At 35.6% G+C, this 20,149-nt stretch overlaps 2 protein-coding genes across 12 annotated transcripts in view; both read right to left on the reverse strand.

Annotated features, from left to right (window-relative positions):
• Positions 1–12,491, reverse strand: part of LOC106169704 (high affinity 3',5'-cyclic-AMP phosphodiesterase 7A) — a 41,595-nt gene extending 29,104 nt beyond the window's left edge. For 3 of the 11 annotated variants that reach the window (XM_013549326.2, XM_087018135.1, XM_087018125.1), the window contains exons 1-2: positions 11,996–12,144; positions 11,706–11,787 (exon numbers count right to left, since the gene is read on the reverse strand). Coding sequence is in view for 4 of the 11 variants with exons in the window: in XM_013549292.2 (XP_013404746.2) it covers positions 11,996–12,136 (141 nt within the window). In the remaining 7 variants the exon portion in view is untranslated. Of the gene's footprint in view, positions 1–2,740; positions 2,919–11,705; positions 11,788–11,995 lie in introns of those variants that run through there. The other 8 variants (XM_013549300.2, XM_087018097.1, XM_013549292.2 and 5 more) reach the window with 6 other exon arrangements.
• Positions 12,492–13,517: 1,026 nt separating this feature from the next.
• Positions 13,518–19,543, reverse strand: LOC106169966 (uncharacterized). The gene is made up of 5 exons (XM_013549650.2): positions 18,530–19,543; positions 18,111–18,243; positions 16,921–17,031; positions 15,924–15,982; positions 13,518–15,361 (listed from the first exon to the last, which is right to left on the reverse strand). Exons 1-5 carry the CDS (start codon positions 19,412–19,414, stop codon positions 13,997–13,999), a joined length of 2,553 nt encoding a protein of 850 aa, XP_013405104.1. The 5' UTR covers positions 19,415–19,543; the 3' UTR covers positions 13,518–13,996.
• Positions 19,544–20,149: the final 606 nt, after the last annotated feature.

Here is a 20,149-nt window from a genome sequence, read left to right on the forward strand (position 1 = left end):
AACTTTATCAAATGGCAAGTTATGAAACAATAAACAGAAAACTTGATGATATGACAATCTTGTTTCCTGTAGTTAAACAAAACAGTCAAATAGTCCACATGACAGAAAAAATTCAAAAATTAGATTAACAGCATACTTCTTTATGTAACCTGAGCCCATAACTATGTTTTCAAAGGTTTAATAACTGTCGAACCTTGCATGTCGAACTGACCTAGTTTCTTGACCCTGTCCACAAACCAAAATGCCCACAAAATTAGACAATTATTTTAACTGAATCATGGTAAATCCAATTAATCCAGACATGCTGAAACTGTCGGTCCGATCGGTCATGACCGGGAAAATTTGTCTGGACTTGTAGAAAATTGGACTTGGTCAGTCCAAAGGACCTACAAGAGTTTTAAGAACCGCAATTTTGAATTTACAGTCATCTTCCGACATACTTCACTAATAAAATTATATAAAACCCAAAGCGTTTTTTCCCTTCCATTTCAAAACTATCACATTCACAAACAAAGTAAGCTACCCTAATCGTACTGGTAGTATCTGTCTCAAACAAATAGGGTGATTTTCGGTCTGACAAAAATCCATTCGGTCCGGCAAATTTTTCATTACTGCTGGTCCAAATGTCCAGCCATTCTGAAAAGTTTTCAGCATGTCTGTTAATCTGTTCATAGTCCAAGAAACATACAATGCATCTACTTCCAGTAAATAGGAGCACTTGGGATACAAGGTAAGTCAGGCTAACTATGATAAAAAATTATTCACTATTTTACTTTTTACTAGGCCTATAATAAAGCTTTACAATGACACCAGCAAACAAGACAGCTACTCCATTTTGAAGTTCCTCACCTAAAAACTAGGAATACCACATCTCCCGAAAAATAAAATAATGCGTAAATAAATGTGTATATATTCCTAACAGGGGTTTAACCATGGAAATGACTGGCCACTTGAACACATAGCTTGCCCCTTTTCACAGACTTGTATACATTACATGCTAGGTCTTTCAAGGGAGCTAGATCGAGATTGGTGAAATATTCAAATTCATGTGTTTATCTTAAGAACCTATACAACCTTTATTAACTTAACTGATGCTTAAACAAAATATAATATCCAATTAAAATTCAACTAAAACAAATATCATTTGACTTTTATGGCGAGAATGATACTGAAATGCATGCAAGTAACAGAAGTTACCTTAAATTATGCAAAATGGTAATTTTCAAATTTTTCAATTTTCATGCATGGAATTAAATGGTGAAACCCTTGTTAGGTGCACACACACACACACATACACACATTCACTTCCCCTCTTCCCCTATGGAGAACAACACTTGACCAGCCTTGTGATTTTAATACTCTTGCTGAACAGTTTACTGTGCCATCAGAATGTTGAACACCCAATAAGTCATTTGTATTTCATGTACAAGCAAGGCATGCTTCTTCACACTCATGGAAAATAAGAAATCAGGTAAGTGCACTTTGTGTATACCTTTATACTTTCACATAAACTAATTTGATTAAAATCTATTGAAAAAATTTCATGACCATACCTTACCTTGGTGCCTAAATCTCTTCTAAGTTGGGGGCACCATTAACTTCTCTTAAGTCAACAGTGAACAAAAGCAGAGCAAAATGTACACAGCTAATGTTTAGCGAGTAAAATCGGTTGATCAATAAACTGTAAACATAAAAAGCCCGATCCTTACAGCTACCAAGCCACTTTATCTGATTTTGGTAGGAAAATCAAGTGGCATGAATCTTTGACTGGGTGTACTTTACTAAATATGCAATTCTTACCTCTTCAATGTTTGAATGTGCTGCACTACTGTGCCAGTTCTCTCACATTTTAACCCTTGAACAATATCCTATTAGAAGAGGGTGTAAATAAAAAGGTGTAGCCAGAACAAATCAATTCTTTTAGGTTGCATAAAGCAATAGTTAGCAAAACTTGATTAATATCAGAACAATAATAAAACTGCACAAGAACAAGTTCAGTGTGTTAATATCAGAATCCCATTTTCACCAAGTTTGCATCATATATAAAGATAACACCTAACTATTAATCCAAATAACTGCAAAGGTTTTCTTTTTCAATATTTAAGTGGGAAAAATTGACAGAAGGGTTTTCTTTTGTATTTAAAATCATCCCCAAAAGGTATTACATTCACAGTCATAATGCTAATTATTACATAGCACCTGCCATGCTCATGTGGCTTTCTCTTCTCTGGTGTTGAGTCTAGTTTAAGTTTTTCCAGTATCTTTTTCTCTTCATATAAAAATATGACTGAGATTACAAAGTCAACTTATTACTAATATTAATGAATATGAAATATGCTAGCAATTCCTAAATTCAAGGCACTACAAATTGCAAAGATTTCTGATTTATAACAAGTACAAGTACATTATCAGGGGCGGATTTAGGCCGTCTTCTGGGTCTTCCAGAAGACGGTCAGATTTTCAAGTTTATATTGACGGGTATCTATCTTTTTCTGTCGGAAGACGGTCAAAAATGGAGGATGGATCCACAAAGATAATTTGGAAGACTGTAAGAAAATATCTCTGGATCCGCCCCTGCATTATTAATCATCAGTATTTGAGGCAAACTTTATAAACCCTACCTTGTTTTTCCCCTCATTTTTAAGCAAATACAAAATCAGTGAATACTAGGAATCATATTAGGGATGTTAGTCAAAAGGAATGGCCACAGCAAAACTATTATATGCCACACATTTCATACCTTCAGTACTGACCAAGATTTGTAGTTGGAAGGCCAGAGAACACAGGTTGTGAAGGGGAACATTCCACACTTGACACCTGTTCTAGCACCACACTTATTCAAGCCAAAGTGATGCTACAACCAGTCATGAAGAAGACACCACACACAAGTTGTTGATGTTTCAGAGCACTGCTGACACCTATGAGAAACCACTGAAACTAATTAATCTTCTGTGGAACAAATTATGACATTTCATTTTTAATAATGTTCTAAAAGTTAAATGAACTTCAAATACTTCTAAATAATATAATAACTTTATAACATCAAGGAAAACTTGAGATTGGTACTTAAACTGGCACATCTGTAAAACTTATTGAAAACATGCAACATACTAATCTGCAACCCGCAGCTCTTGTGCAATCAGACAGTGACAGCTGTTGAACAACTGAATTACACCACAGATAGACAATAGAACAATTACAATCCCATGTTACATACTCATAGACCAAAAATTAAAGTTCCAACCAATATACCTCTCACCAAATTCCAAGATTTTTAAATACAATTTCTAATTTCCAGATTGTGTCTCTGGCATTGCCCATAAATGTATTAATCCATTTTAGCTTAATGTTTTAAGGAAAACTATATATCATATTCAATAACACATGGAAGTAATAGGTGTAATATGCATCACCAAATCATACAAATTAAAATACAGCAGCATGGTATCATATGCCACATCTGATGATTTACTTATTCTACTCTAAAATTAAAATTGTTTCCACATACCTTTACAAATAAAAAATTAAAATGTGAACCAATATACAACAAAAGTATCACTAAAATGTTATCAATAGCTCCATTCACCCTGTGACTCTCAATCCAACACTGTAAATTGTTTTAAGGGATAACAACTGTTCATTTTGGCCAAAAAATGAATTTTCCTGGGATAAACAACAATTTTCCCATACTTACCAATGGTTAACGAATCCATATCTACATTCAAAGTTAGTCCCTGGTTTTTTTTCTTAAAAGTTTTTTTTTTTAATAATCTCTTAAGAGATTATTACAGAGTATAGCCAACTATGGAGGTCACATGGTCAGATGGCAAGCACATATTTCAGATTTATTGCTGTAACTGTAGTTTTTGTGGTAAAATAGAATATATTATATTTCTATGAGTTGTTTACATTGTATTTATTGTGAAATATAGATCTCATATGATAAGTTGTTATCCCTTTAATAAAGGACATATGCACACACACTCACACATACCCACAAAGACACAAACACACTGAAAAGGTCAAGAACATGTACACTACATGTTCATCAAGTGAAAGAAGTATCAGTTTCGCCAGCTGACAGCATAATTTTATCTTAAGATGACCTATGTGTTCTTGAAATGCAGGTCGAGGTGAACCAATTATGAACACATCCAACAACTCCACAAATGACTTCTGATCCCTTGCTGAAGTAGTCACATTCAAAGATCAACTGACAAAGACTGAAAGACATGGGCCTTTTCCATGAATATCCAGCTCTCAGAGCATGCCAAGATGCACAATCCCATTCTTGTAAATGCCAATTCAAATTATGTAAAATCCCATTAAACTGATCAAAAAACATTTCATCCCTGGTACTAAATATTAAAGATATCTTGGATGAAAAATTGCAACTTAATTATCAAAAAAAGCTTTAAAATATGATGATATGCACATGGCAATGAAAATTTCTTTCTTTCTTTTCTTGGGAAATACTGCCGCCTTTAAAAGATCCACCTGCAAATCAACACTTGTTAAGTCAAATCCAATTCACCTGGCCTTTTGACGTCAAGCATATTAACATTGAACACAGCACAGGAAATATGAAGGTATTGAGTGTCATCCAAGTTAATTAAATTGCACACAAGTTATGAAAATTAAATTGCTCGCCAGATATATGTTACTCTGTGACCAAAATGACTGTATCAGACCCTGTGGAGTTTGAGGTGTTCAGCCAGAACGAGAACGCATTCCTCACAGGCAAACTATTTTCACACCTAGGTGTTGAGTAGCGCACATCCCTATCTATGTTACATAATTCAAGTCAAGCATGGCCTTTGACTTACTTCAGATGCCCAGCTGGGTGATTGTACCCAACCACACAATTATCCTCCTCTAAAAAAAGGCACAACCTCACCTAAACTAAACCAATCAAGATCTGTGTATTAGTCCTCTGAATCAGTCCTACAAGTTTTATAGCAAAATATGACACATTTTTCATGTTATCTGTATAATGGTGCAGGGGCAGATCCAGGATTTTTTGAAGGGTGGGGGGGTCTGCAGATGTGAAGGCAACCCTCCTCCCCTTTGGCATGGGGTTCGGGGCCTGATGAAGTGTTGGTATTTTAGAGGGCAAACGGTGTTATTTGTACAGTTTACAACTATGATTCAGCTAGTCAAAATTATAATTTCAAGAGGGGATCCCCTTGGTGTGATTTTTTTTTTCCAAAAATTGAAAGGGGGGGACCCCCCCAAATCTGCCATTGATTGTAGATAAAATATGCTGAAAAAAGAGAAAAAACAGAATAAATATTGGAAAGATTGATCACTCCTGTGAGTTTCAAGACAATAGGCCTATCGGTTTCCATGAATGTTTTATCAGTATTGCAGTGTATGCAACATTGTTTTCAAACAGAAAATAGCAGCTATAACATATTACTAACTACCAAAATTAGCCAGTTTGACTAAGATTTAAAAATAACTGTTGTACCAAAATATCTTAAGTGTCCCAAATTCACCCCCAGTGCATGTTCCAACTAACCCCCCCCCCCAAGAAAAAGTCACAATTCATATCTGATATATCCCTTTTCATAACACTATATATGAGGAAGCATATGTAGACAGTTTTTGATGGCTGAATAATGAAAATTTTGTAGATAAAGTTATTAAAACACTGTTTCCAATAGAAAGTACCTATAAAATGCGTTCAACATCAAAAAATCTCTTATTTTATTTTTACAAACAAACTTTTACTCACTTGAAACATTTGAATGTTCATTATGCACCATCCTTAGTAAAATGTGACACTCAGAATGTTACAGTCACAACTACGTCACCAAAGGAGGGAAACTTTAGACCTGATGTAATGCAACACTATGCCATCTAGGTGATAATTTATAATAATTTGTAGTCATTTGCAGTATTTTGATCACTTTTAAGGGATTAACGAGAGAAGCGGAGGTTATCAACCAGGTATTGACATCACAGGTGCATGTGCAGAATGAATATTACAGCAGAGGCATTACTATCTGACACACACTGCATCAGTGACGTCAATAGCTTACTGATAACCTCCGCTTTTCTCGTTAATCCCTGAATTAATCACAATGCCCAGAAAAATGGCTGCAAATGATTAGAAGTTATCATTATATTCATTTTTAGGCCCCGGAAAGACTTCTTTGAAACTGCCTCTCAATATCCCATGTCACACCTGTCAATGTAAGGGTCATATAAATGTCTAGGCAGTCTGTGACATAAGCAATGGCCCAACATTAAATGCCACTTATTTTTTATCATGATTTTTTTTTTTTTTTTTTGTCAGTTACTGACCACTGCTTCTGGTTTGATCCAGTGGGTTCTTAGAACTGAGGATCATTTTCTTAAAACAGTGGTAAAACAGCAAATTGGCCTTGGCTTTAACACCCATATTTAGGTCTCTTTCAGTTTTAAATAAATCTATAGTGTTTCACTAAAGTACAGAAAATGATGATCTAAAACATTGGCCATGCCTCCATGGATCTGTTATGAATCGAGTGGAGTGCTTGATTATTTGCACTACTATGGGTTAATCTTGTGTCACAAAGGACAATCATTTAAATTCATACCAGTTACTGAACTATAAAGCCCTAGTTAAAAAGACCCCTGGTTTCAAAAGATAGAATTAGACTAAGGCCGCATTCACTACCAAAGTTGATTTGAGGACTAACAGATCGAGGGATCAAAAAGTTCTGACCCACCTGAAAGTTTGCCGAGTAATCTCCATGAGGAATCTATTGAGTGTCTATTAGAGGATTATGCATGAAGCTTTCAAATGGGTTGGCCATATTTGATCCACAGATCTGTAATGTTGTTCTGAATGCGGCCTTAAAATTTAATTTCTCGACATATACTGCCTCGTGCCTATGTGGTTCATTAATTTTTTTTTTAATATGACAAATTGAGAAATCTTTAGTGTCTTTATGTACAACATATTTTCAATATTCTTTTATAACAAATGTTCTGCATTATCTATATTGCATTATAAACATAATGCAACAAATTCAAAGGGTAGAGTGGGGATGCCAACAAGAAAAAGGTGGGGATGTCAATAAAAAAAACTAAATTCAAAAGTCAAATTGTTTCTGAGCATACAACTGATTAATTTCCGATTTCAAAAAATATTAAAATAAAGTTTCAATAATAAAACACACAAAAAACTGTACACCATTAAATTGGCAGAATTCTAGCAATGTTTTACCTTGAAATGATAGAATCTCACAGGGAGATTCATCCATATAATTCAATATTAGCAGAGGTTGAATAGAAATCAATAAATCATCAGCACTAGGCAATTCATTGCAGTAGCATTAGTAGAATCAGTCAAGGGGCCAAGAAAACCTCAATTTTTTTTTTTTTTTTTTTTTTTATTTCATTTTATTGCAAACTCACTTTTTATATATTTTATGCGCACACGCACACCCACACATTTATCTTTATTGCCTCTAAAAAAACTGGATCAGCTTTTTTGTAACTAATGATTCAGAAGCTCTCATCTCTTTTCTTCTGTCTTCATGCAAACTGACCATTTTTATATAATGAACATTTCTCTAATTATAAAGATATTTTTGATGTTACCTCTGTAACTTGAAATCTTCATTAACAACTAAAATTCAGTGTTTGACTTAGTAATATTTTCCAAACAATAAACCTGGTTACTGTTTGGAACCAAATTCATAATGATACATAACAATAGAAAATTTTTCAAAACAGTGAACAGAAATTGTAGAGAACTGGAGAGCTAGATAACAATATGTGTTATATACCAACACCCTTCCCTGTGATTCGAACAAAGGCCACATCATGGCAATTCAAAATGAAGACATCAATGATTGATGGCTTTGTGAATTATTCTGTTGGCTACAACTCCAAGGCAAGTCAATATGTTTTCCATTAACTTTTTAACCTGTCAATAGATGCATTCAGCTTCTATCAAATCATTTGATTACCTTATTACTACTTTATTGTTTTAAAACCTGTGAACTGTGATGTGGCAGTGAGCCATGGTATGACTGTATTCAATGGTCAAGTTTTATCAATAGCAAGAGCAGCAAAGCGTACAAAGCATCCAAGCGTTCAATTTTACCACATTTTCTTACCACAGTAAGTCCAATCTTTGACCAGATTACACATAACAGAGGAACAAATTTAACACCCCTGCAACCACAAAATTGAGATATCCATGCAACCTTCTGATCCAATGCTGTATTGCACACAAAAACCATAATGTAATGTAAATTCTCTGTGAAACACGTACTAGTAATGAAATTCTTGTTTCAAAAATAAGTTTCAAAAGAAGAAAATCCAACAAGATTTATCATTTCGATAACACTATTAAACCTCACTGAATAATAAGGGGCTAGAAGTCTACTGATGACCTCAAAACTCATTCAAAATGAAAGCAATGCGCCATTAACTTAGATAGATAGATAGATAGATAGATACATTTGGATCTATTCCCTTATCGGCTTGCAGAAATAAACTTTGTCATGTTGTGAGATAATACTGTCAAATCAAAAAATGTATTGGGGATATTTGTAAATTTAAACTGATACAACAGTGTTTTGGTGTTAAAAATTGTGTTTTCGAATTCAAACAGACCTCCCTCTCCTGATCAGCTATTAATACCGTTTTAACACCTATTAGCACTACAATTTGTTGCCAGTTTCATTCTTTTTTCAAGGCTTATTTCTGATTTCATTAGTAAAGAGGCAAAATAATGCTTTTGTTTGATGAAACATTGTTATTGGGGGCTCATATGTCATAAACAAAAGTTTCAAAAGGAATGATGTGAAATTGAGGCCACTATGATTTGGTGCATTAGATTTATAATATTTAGTGAATGGAAGGTGGTCAATAATTTAGAGTTATTTGGTTGAATCAAAATGGTATATACATCTAATCCAATTGCAATGATTCATGACAAGGAAAAAATTGCTTTTTCTCGGGAAAATTTCACCTTGTTGAGAAACTAAAGCAAGTACTGAATTTTCAACAACCCCATCCTATTAATCTCAACCAAAACAAATTACAGTTTTAAAAAGGAGTTTGGTTCAGGCATGGGAGACAAACTGATGGAGAATTGTGCTTGGAAAATCAGTCCATGATTTAAGTACTAGGATCTCCAAATTAAACCCTGCAAAACTTGATTCTGTATTGTGATAGCATCATAGTGAACAGCAAGCATACTGTAATGGAAGTTCCAACCACTGTCTGCTTTGACACTTTCTGTATGTTCGGAAGATTACTGAGACAAGAACATGAATTACTTTCATATTAATAAGCAATACAAATAGCTATTAATGCTTGATTGGCTATTTATGTCATACATGTCAAAAAGATTATCTATTATTGAGACAAGAGAGACAGAGGAGCAAAAATAGCTTCTTTTTTCAATCTGTGAAATTCTGATAGCCACAGTGAGCAATCCCTCACATTTTCTGCTGTAGATGCTGTAAGATATCGGTGTGAGAAAAAATATGTAAAACTATGTAAAACTATATTAAAAGGAGAGAAAGCCTGAGGACAGCAGCAAAAGCCCACCAATGCTCACAATTCTGTATGGTCCAGTCAGGCCTCCATGGAACTAAATATTTGGGAAATGCAACTGTTTGAGCAATCCTTTCTGATGTTTTTACAAACTTTTGCTTCAAGATGAAGATTCTGTCATAAAAACAAGTACTTCTTTTTGTTACATTAAACATTGTTTTAGTGATTATATAAAGTACAGGGCTTCCTAAGGTTACCAGGGAGCCTACCTAGGTAAAGCCTCTGTCTGCCTGCACAGATATGATGGAGAACTTATTGCTATCTGCCACAAAAAAGCAGAAATGGCACTGTAATTAACTCTCTATTAATCAAATTTCAAATACCAGGTAAAGATGAGATGTCAGCAACCAATACCAGGGTGGTTACTGAATCTTGCAACACAAATGCTGATGGTCATGGAACAAAAGGTAGATCATATACTAGTATTACAGTATCGCATAAGGCATAAAATACTACATATAGAAAGCTTTGGGTGGGTCTGCCTCAAATTTTCTACATATCCTTTTATAGAAAGTCAAGATCCTTAATGCATGAAATACATTTAACAAAATTACACTCAAAGCACATCACACATGGGACAGAGATTTCAGTGGAAATCTGTTCTCAAAAGTCAAATATATATTGACCAATAATGAATGCAGAGAAGCAATCCTCATGTTTTATTTGGGGTGCTTAAATGATACAGATTGTCCTGTATGAAGACAGTAACATCAGCAAACTCAGTCATCCCACAACAGATGGAAATGCATACCAGAGGAAAGTCCCTACAATATCTGCAACAGGTTCAAATATACCAATGTTTGCAAGCTGTGTTATACCAAAAATGGCAAACTGTACTGGACAATGATTAGGACATGGGTTTTATCATGAATTCAATGGGATAATAATGGCTTCTATGATGGCATCTTATTTCAAAACTGTCCCAACAATAAAACATTTATAATTCAATAGTCAATGATCCAATTATCATTTTGATTAATCTATCACTTTGGGTTGCTACATTACACATATCATCTTCTATATATGATCAATAACTGGTCTAATGTAACAAGAAAGTGCATTGTTCGTTTATTTGTTTCACAATGGTTACATACGTAAGCAGGCAGAAGATAAGTCTAACATAAACAACGCCATAGAGGTACTTGTAGCAAGGCAATCAAAGCATAACTTATTAATGGCAATTATAAGCAGTTCAATACAATTCTTGCCCATTGGTATTCAAACTTATTTCTGCCAAGTTTCGTACTGATCTCTGCCAATTTTTAAAACTTTTTGGTTAAAAAAAAAAAAAAAACATAAAAAGCATACCAGTAATGTTATTACTTAAAATTTAAATGCCATGAGTCCTATATCTGTTATCACTAAAGTAAAAAGTCACCTCACCAGTTCCAAATAGCTACAAAGCCATGCTGTTTGCTTTGATTTACATTTGAAACTGGCCTGAATCCTTCAAAAAATATTTATTTAAAATAATTTAATTTTTGGTAATTCTCATAATACCCAAATATCACTTAACTACGAAAAAAATTTAAAGGTTTGATTTACAGATAAAAGATTGTCAATAACTGCGAGTAGTGTCATCATAAGATATCTTGGATATGAAATAGCACTTTTTATTTCCCTGCTCAGCAAAGGTGTGATCTAAATAAAATTGAAATCTGACATTATAATTCAAAAAGGAATATTATGGGTTATGAGCATTATTAAATCTTCAAAGAACCTGTCCTTACGTGAAAACTAATCAATTGCATCAAAACAAACAAAAAATGTGAATTTATCAAAAGTGCAAAGAAGGAAATATTAAATTATGTTTTATAGCATAAAAAGGACAGGATCCAAAATGCAGACCACGCTAGTTATAAAATATAAATTAATGACTACCATCAGCAGTGTGAGTATGTATCCTTGTGTGCATCATGATTTTGATGGGAAATTACCCTTCTTACAAATAAATTTTGATCAAGATTGATTTAATTAAATTACATTTCCAAAATGAATGCTACTTGTTACTTTAATCTGTAAAATTTCTACACAGCAAGTATTGGTTAATGTCCCAACATTTGTTTTTTTGAGACAAGTAATTAATAAGAACTATAAAGATATATCAGTAAGCAAGGTGTTTGAAGAGTGCGAGTAATTACCGTACTCCACTTTCTATCTATCTGCAGCTGTATTATAATAGTATGTGGTCAATTTCCAGGATTTATAACTGCCTAATGTCTTCTACAAAAAAAGTTTTTAATAAAAAATTATATATGGAAATGTAATTAATAATTATCTGGATACATGTTCTTAAAAGTTCGTGTATCATTATATATAAATTAGTCAATGTCCAGGTAGGTGAAGCCTTTATTATGTCTACAACAATGTATTCACAACAGCAAACAGTGTGGCCACGAGCACTGGATCTCCTGTCGTATTTGACACTTACCTCAAACCGTGGCTGAGTATAGTAGCTGTTGCTGGAACAAAAAGATATTGCACCACGTCGAGCAAGAGCCGAGTCAGGGATGGGTTGATCAGGAGGGAGATAGGGCTGGTTTTCAAGCCCCTTCCCCGGGCATATATCCATGCTACACTACACACTGGACCGAAATGAACTCTTCCAATCACTGGGGGTGATAGCCACTGACCCAGATTCCAGCTACGAGACTTTCTGGCCGAGATTAAGAATGTATTGTGTTCCCGATTGTCATGTGTATAATAAGGTCCGAATATTGAACGAGAAGAATAAATACGAGCGTCACAGGCCGGGTTGCAAGCTGGCAATGACGCACATGCACTTTCTGAATGAGAACTGGGTCAGTAGAAAAGCATGCGTACTGGGTTTATAGAGCAGGCGTGTGTAAATATTATAGTGTGGCCTTCCTGGTGCTGTAAGTGGCAAAGAACTTATCTGGTAACACTGATGGTCAGTGTTTTCTGTACTGTCTTTAAAATCACCTTTTCACACCTTTTAAAAGTAATGTATATGTTTTATTCATACCTTCTACACCAGACAGCTGGTGAAACGTACAGAGAGAGAGTAATAGCAATAATATAAATATAAAAAAAAGACATATAGAGTAATAGCAATAATATAAAAAAAATACATAGATAAGTAGCACCAAAATTACATATGTAGATATGCACCGTTATTAGGCCTACACATACATGGCAAGTATTTCATAGTCATAATAGGTGCGGTCTTAATGCTAAATCAACTGCTCACAGCACTGATCGTAAGCTAGCATAAGACTACAAGTATTGCATGACTAAGATATAGATGTTTATTATGCACGAGCCTGTTTTCTACTATGTGAAATAAACCTTAAATATTAAAAGCAGTAGACCTTACTGCACAGTGCAGACAGCCGGTGTGGCAGGAATGGCTAGAGTCCTAGGAATGGAACGAAGTCCGGGGTCCCATATGATTAGTTGGTTAGGGTTGGTCGGGGTATTGGGACGGGTATCGCCCGTACAGAGAAATGGAGAGCCGACTATGGGACAGAAAAGATTAATAACACCCGTAAAAACGTTCGTATAATATTATTCTTTTTTACGTAGGCCTACTACAAAATTGCAAAGACGGTATGCAATCAAAATAGTGCCCTTAAGCCCGTTTTAATTTTAAAAAAATTTAACATGGTAAGCGTATGCTATTTATGTATTTCATAATTTATTTAGGTCTATTTATTTATTTATTTATTTATTTATTTATTTATTTAGAGATTTATTTAGAGAAATTTAATTTTTTTTTTCGACGGAATAGCATTTAAACACCCTTGGGTTCATTTCTTACTGCAAGTCTTCGATACGATAGAACGTCCAGTTCTTTCTATTTTAAAAGGCCCTGTGGCCTTCCCCAGTCTTTTCTCTGATATATCCAATACATGATCATTTATAAGTGAAATGTTACTTTCTTGAACATATGAAGGGATAATTTCAAAAACTTCCACGCCTCTGAGTCCATGTGATTATCAAGTTATTTTAATAATTAAAATCACTAAAAGCCACCGTTAATGATGTAACACATATTATGCAAAAATAATGCAGTATTATGGCAAATAATAGCAAAAACCATAGTTTTCTAGGATATGTTTCTAGGGTAAATTGCTCGATACAAAAGACTCGATTTCAAAATTGATGTAACGATAATTTTTAAGAAATCACGATCGATATTTACCACCATTCATGACAGACAGTTGTGACCCATTTGTTTCGATAGCAAGATACATAAGCATCCCCCCCTCTCCATCACAGACTAGAAACGAACTAAGTTCGAAATCCTTGCAAAATTTCAAAAATATTTCAACAAAAATAACAACATTATAGGCCTAGCACACAAAGTTTTGCCTCATGCTTAGTTATAGTTCTGTCTGATCTTTATGATTGAGCTCTCTTGCTTAAAAAATGTCCGAGGAGTCAAAAAAAAAAGCCAAACGTGCCTGTCTTAAGATCTGAATGATTTCGCTGATGGTGCTGATTGTTTTGGTTTCCAGCCTCTTTTAATATTCTGAATTTTCAGAATATCGAAAGGCTTAAGGTTGAAAGGATCCTCTTTCAAAATATTGTCTGTGAGTAGCATGAAGAGCGCACCATCCACCTCGTTCACCTTGCATATCTTGGCCGCGTTGTGGAGGCCATAAACCTGCAGGACAGCTTCCAATCCGTCCACAGTTAGCATCGAGAGGTCGCTGGGGACATCACCATACTCTTTGATTGATGGAGCAGAGTCGTCTGATGTCACTTTATTGGGATAGGGCAGCGATTTCCTCAGCTCGTCAAAGGAGGGAGATTGTGATTGGTGTGGTTCTTCACGCTGTCGTAGCTGTACTTGCGAATCTAATTCTTGTTTCAACTTGACACTAGAAACAAGTGTTTGTGACAGTTCGTGGACCAGGCTCTGATGATGCTCTTGTTGCCTGTGCTGTTGAATGTGTTCTGCCATCTGTGATGGTGTATTTTCATGTTCTTCATTCTGGTAACGCGTTTGTAGGATCGCAGCCAATACTGTCGGTTTTACGCTTGCTGTTGTGGTCATGGCCTCAGCACGTGCTATATGCTGAGAAGGCGATATTGTGGCAGTTGGAACGACTTTTGATTCTCTGGAGGTTGTGGTGCTTATGTCTTCTCTTTTGTCACCTAATAGAGAATTGTCTGAAAGTTGCCTATTTGGTTTAGGCTTAGGTTTTGGCTTCAACGCTGGTCTAGGTTTTTCGCTTTTCGAACGGGATGGAGGAGCACTAAAAACCACTGGTTTTGATTCAGTCATTACGTTTGCCTTTGATTTCGCTCTTAATTCAGTCATTACGTTTTCATCAAGTAGTTCATAATCTAAGCCATCTGCATCGCCTTTCGTTTTAGAATTCTGGTGAAGATTTTGTTCCTGATTCTGACGCCCCGACGGAAACCAGAACTCTTTTGACGTTGGAGAAAATTGGTGGGTTTTGGGACTAGCAGCTGTCGGTGTTTTTGGCGTTCTCGGTATAATCGGAGGCGGTGTTTCGTCATCCAAATGCTCGCCCGATAATCCATTTCCCTCTGGGTAAGGCAGACACGGCACAGCGTTGGGCACCCTTTCCCTAAGTCTAGCTGGTTTTGGTGGTCGCTGGGGTGGTTCCGCGGGTATCGTCTTCAAGGCGCCACTGCCAGAGTGGTGCTGATGGCCGCCAAAGACAGCGTAGTGTTGATGGAGGGTGGCAATAACCGATTTTCCAAAACCTCGAACAGTACCTAAGGCTTTCTTCAGGTTAGGGGCTTTTTGCTTTTTCTTGGTGGGGTTTCCCTGACCATCTTCAGAATCATTAGATTCATTCTAAAATTATTCAAAGTATATAAATAAGCACACGAAAAAATTAATGAATACATACGTTTAAAGGTACATACGAACCGAGCATCGGTGGAGCGTGGATTCCCAGTAACACATGTAAACCACTTTTACTACTTTCTTATACGACTCAAATAAATTCGACATGCCAAGGGATAAACTGAATAGATCACTCGATCAGTCATAAAAGAGCTTTAGACTGCTCCTTTCTTAAAATTTTTGGTTGGAAATTTAACCTAATTTCGTGACCTAATTTTCTGCCCCATTGACATACAGCATAGAATGCTGGCAGAAATTTCTGTTCAAACATCATTTTCGGGTAAAGTTAAACAATGCCTTTTGGCAATTCTCTTAGTTATACTACTTGAAACTATATGCTGGCATTTGGTTGGTTTTTGTGACAAAAAATTGACTTTGTATGCATCTTTAATATTTACTGAATTTATCGAATTTTTTTAATTGTTAATTAGAACCAGTATTTCATACTGCTAAATTAACATTTTTTGACCAATGATTATTGACGAAAATGTTAAAGTACTTTTACCAGTACCTGGTCGTCCACTTTTGGAATCAAGTATCCATGCTGATCCTCTTCGCCTTCAAAAAGTACTGAAAAATGAAACCATGACCGTGCAATTATTATTACCTTGTTTTCATTTTTCATTATAACGACAAAACAGGACTATGATACGTAATGGAGAGAGATTCCCGATCTGCCCTATGATTTCCCTGAGAAGAACACACCCTAAAGTCCCTAGTGAATATTGGTCATTATAATTATTGTTAGAAACCACTGCGTTATACGGACTTTACGGCGTTTTCGACACTTTAAAATTAAAACACTCCTTTCACGAAATTCCTATAAGGACAACGTTCCATTCTGGAGCCAAAAAATGAAACAAATGATAATTCCTAGTCTTTCCCAGTCATTTCCTGCCCATTTTAATCACTACAGTTAACAAGGGAAGTAAGCGTTATCAACTGAATATTGACGTCAATGGAGTTCAGCACGCTAAGCTGTAATTGCACATTGCAAAAAAAAAAAAAAAAATCGTCCAAAAATCATAAAGCATGTGCCAGACTCCTATAAACCCCTATAAATCAACATGACTTAGGTATTTTACGATGCTCATAAAAAACTATGGTCTTAAAACCTACATTGATGCACTGGGAACTTTTAAGACAATGAATAAATTTTCTGTCCAACATCAAATATTTTGAATTTTTTTCACGTATAATCTTTGCTGTTTTATTGATTTTAGCGTAAGCCATTTTGTTATATAAAGCTGGTTTATTACTTAAGTGTCCATATCATGTGCTGATTGTGCTATTTTCATAATTACAAATTAACTTTACTTTATTTCTTTTTATCGACCTTAACGAAAAAGTCTTATAGGATCCTATAAGATCCTATAGGATCCCATAGGAAATTGGGCCAATTTGCTATAGAATCGTATAGGATCTTATAGGATCCTATAGTGCTTTTTCATGAGGGGATGTATTTTACTGCTTTGACATCATTTACTTTATAAAACAAAACCATTCACCTTGACGAGCTTCTCTTCGGGCCCGACTCGCTTTTAATTCTTCCAAGTCGTCGTCGTCAATTTCCTCGTAGCCATCTCCAGAGTCGGAATCCATTTCATCTCCCTGGGACTCTGGAATAAAAATAAGAAATGGGGTCAAGTTTGTCGTTATCAAGATGCAAGCACGTGAATCAGTTATACAACATGCCAAAGAACTGTTCACGTGTCTCATAAAAATGTTAAGGAACCAATATTGTCAATGTCCATGGTATTAAAATCCATCTTTTATTATATTACTTGGCAATGTTTAATTATGTGTGTGTGTGTGTGTGCATGTATGTGCGTGTTAGTTTTGTGTTTTATTTTTTATTTAATTAATTTATTATTATTATTATTATTATTATTATTTTGGCTAAATCTCTCTGATACTAGAGAAATTAGTTTATAGCAAACCCATTTACGTTTTATTGAGAGGATCCAAGGTCGAAATAAAGTACAAACCCGGCAGCATCAATAAGGAACCCCATTAAGTTTAACTTTTTTTCCGTGCCAAGTATCCTTATCTTGAGACAAGTATATTATCACAAATCCAAAGATCTTGAAGTTCTTGTCTGAGACAGACATTATCAGTTAAATTTTGAAGAGGCACTCAGATAGCACTCGTTTGTATTTTATCTTTTTATACGTAAATACAAAACTATCGAATCAAAGCCAGGTTAGCAAGAAGTTCTAAAATCCTCTACTAACTGTTTTGAATTTCCTAAACATCTCAAAAGTGTTGTGGATCAACTATCTGTTTAAATTTTTTATTTAGTCACAACTGGACATATTAATAACATTTGACATAATCAAAGATCCTACTGAGGAAACTAGTAGTTTCTGGCGATAAGTAAGGAAGACCACGATAACCAGTGTGCTTCAGATGTTGACAGCCAATATACAGGTACGTTCAAAAGGCGTCGCAAGTGGATGAATCATTATTTACATTTTGATGTAGCCAATAAACAGGTGCGTATTGCACCATATAAAGATAAAATATTCTGAAAAAAAAACTGCTGTCATGAATCTATAATCTTTTAAAATTTAATGTGACATTTGTTTTGTTTTCAATATGCCCATCTAGGCCTACTGTGGTACGTGCTAGCACGCCATCACAAGAAATAAACGCCCATTTCAAACAAAAATAAAAGCTTTCATTTCTCTTTCATTACCTGCGATAATTGGCATATACCCGTCTCCAGTATGTGAACGGGGTGGTACTGTTGGCGGGTTCAAAGCCGAATCAGAATAGACGCGACTACGCGGTTTTGTCACATATTCAATGTATGCCTCATCGTCATCAACCTAAAATAGTAGAAATTAAGCCAAAATGTTTATAACTCGTTGTTGCTTTGCAAAGATAGATAGAATCCCAATGAAGTTCCCAGGGAATATGCCGCTGTAAGTGCTAGAATGCTGTTTTGTCATGGAACAGTTAGTTCATCAATTTCAGTAGGACTGCGACTTAAAATACGTACTTACTGTATTTGGGCCGACACTCACTAATATATTTGTTTAAAATAAAAACCACATAAAATCACTAAAGAAGTAAAAGTGGGGAAGTCATAGAACAAAACCATCTTTCGGTTACCTGACTGACGTCGATCTCCGTTCCAAAACTTTTCACAATAATTCTATGATAATCTGGACTTTCTTCTGCTACAAAGAAACTGACGTTTAATGACACCGGAGAGAGAGGAATTAATGTTATGTTCTTTTTTGAGATCAAAGACTGTTTTGGGCATCCTTCTTCGTGAATCTGTGTACTGGCGACTAAAACTTCTTGCATGAATAATTTTATCAGGGTGAATTCCCCGGAAAAGTCTTCCAGGTTGCTAATTCCTTCTTGCACGTCTTTTGACAGAGCCAACCTCTCTCGTCCACCGACGATCTTTATCCTGCAAGGTAACGGTTTCTGGTTAATGACATCACTTAGTCTGTAATGCTGCGTGTCTGGTACTACGGTGAAATCACCTTCAAAGTCTCTAGGGAGACATAAGTCTCTGCCATCTCCATGACACAGGACAAATTCTTGAATACCCTTGGGAGTCATCCTCTTTTCAATCTTATCAATTTGTAAAATAGTCCCTGTGCGCACGTTATGCCCCAATCGTTGTGGAGGAGATATGGGTTTCCCAATTTTCAGAAACGAAGGCATTTCCTCGTCTATTGCTTCCCCGATCGTCGAATAGATATGATGTTCGCCCATTAAAGGTAAAATCTTTACCGCCCCGGTGTAAGCTAAAGGTATGCTGACATTTTCAGAACTTCCGGGTACACGGGCCTCCACCTTCTGAAGCGACTTTTTAGCATAGATTTTTAATATGTCATCTGAAGAAAACGATTCATAATCCCTTTCGCCGTAAAAACCTTCTGCCACTTTAACAATGAAAGGAAGACTGAATTTCTCCACCACTTCCTCGGTAGAGTAATAAACTTTTGACCAAGTCAACTCGGAAACGTCTGACTCGGCCATGTTCTTTACTCGTACTGGTTATGAGATATCACGCAACTAGGTCAAACATGGGTTCGATTACTAAGGAACAAAAACATTATTTGTCCCGCGTAGTTCAGGTTTTTGATAGGCAGACCCTGGATTAAAGTCCAAGTGATAACATAAGGGTAAGTTGAGCGAGCGCGTTTTTGTAAGCTTTGTCACTTCCTGGTTTACTTATAACTAGAAAGATCTATTGTCCCATTGGGTATTTTTGTTACCCGTGAAAAGCCACTTTTTATTTCCCGAGATGCGTGAAAGGCTCATATTATTAAGCGTTATCCCGTGACTCGTGAATGGGGCTTTGATTCAGCGAAGTTATTATACACGGCGATTCATGATTTTCAGGGGATTTCGACTCGCATTATCGCTGACATATGAACAAAGTTTTACTTGTGAACTGTGTTTTGTGAATATATGTTTTTATTTATCCCGTCAACTGTGTTCACTGCCCCCCCCCCAATTGGACCCTCTCTATTGGAGCAAAAATATACTTGAATAAAAAAAAAACCTTTGTATTTCCTTACCGTATCTACAAGTGGCAAGGGGGAAATACATCAGAATCACAAAGATAAGATATCCATTTCTGAACGCAGGTCCACATGGATAATATTCATTTTTATACAGAAACAACTTAGGAAAAAAGCGCATTGCAGTGCATATTGTTAGTATTAAACCTTAAAACAAGGCAGCAGATACCCCTAATTACATAAAAAA

Source organism: Lingula anatina, chromosome 1, assembly GCF_051362555.1.
Source record: "Lingula anatina isolate TDL-2025a chromosome 1, LinAna3.0, whole genome shotgun sequence".
Lineage (NCBI taxonomy): Eukaryota > Metazoa > Brachiopoda > Lingulata > Lingulida > Lingulidae > Lingula > Lingula anatina.

What these genes read in the sequence shown, in the direction of transcription:
- LOC106169966 (XM_013549650.2), bottom strand. Translation starts at nt 19,414, where the DNA reads ATGGCCGAGTCAGACGTTTCCGAGTTGACTTGGTCAAAAGTTTATTAC. An exon ending in CCGAAGAGAAGCTCGTCAAG is followed by an intron (nt 15,983 to 16,920) that starts GTGAATGGTTTT and finishes TTCATTTTTCAG; the next exon opens with TACTTTTTGAAGGCGAAGAG. An exon ending in TTCCAAAAGTGGACGACCAG is followed by an intron (nt 15,362 to 15,923) that starts GTACTGGTAAAA and finishes GAATAATTTTAG; the next exon opens with AATGAATCTAATGATTCTGA.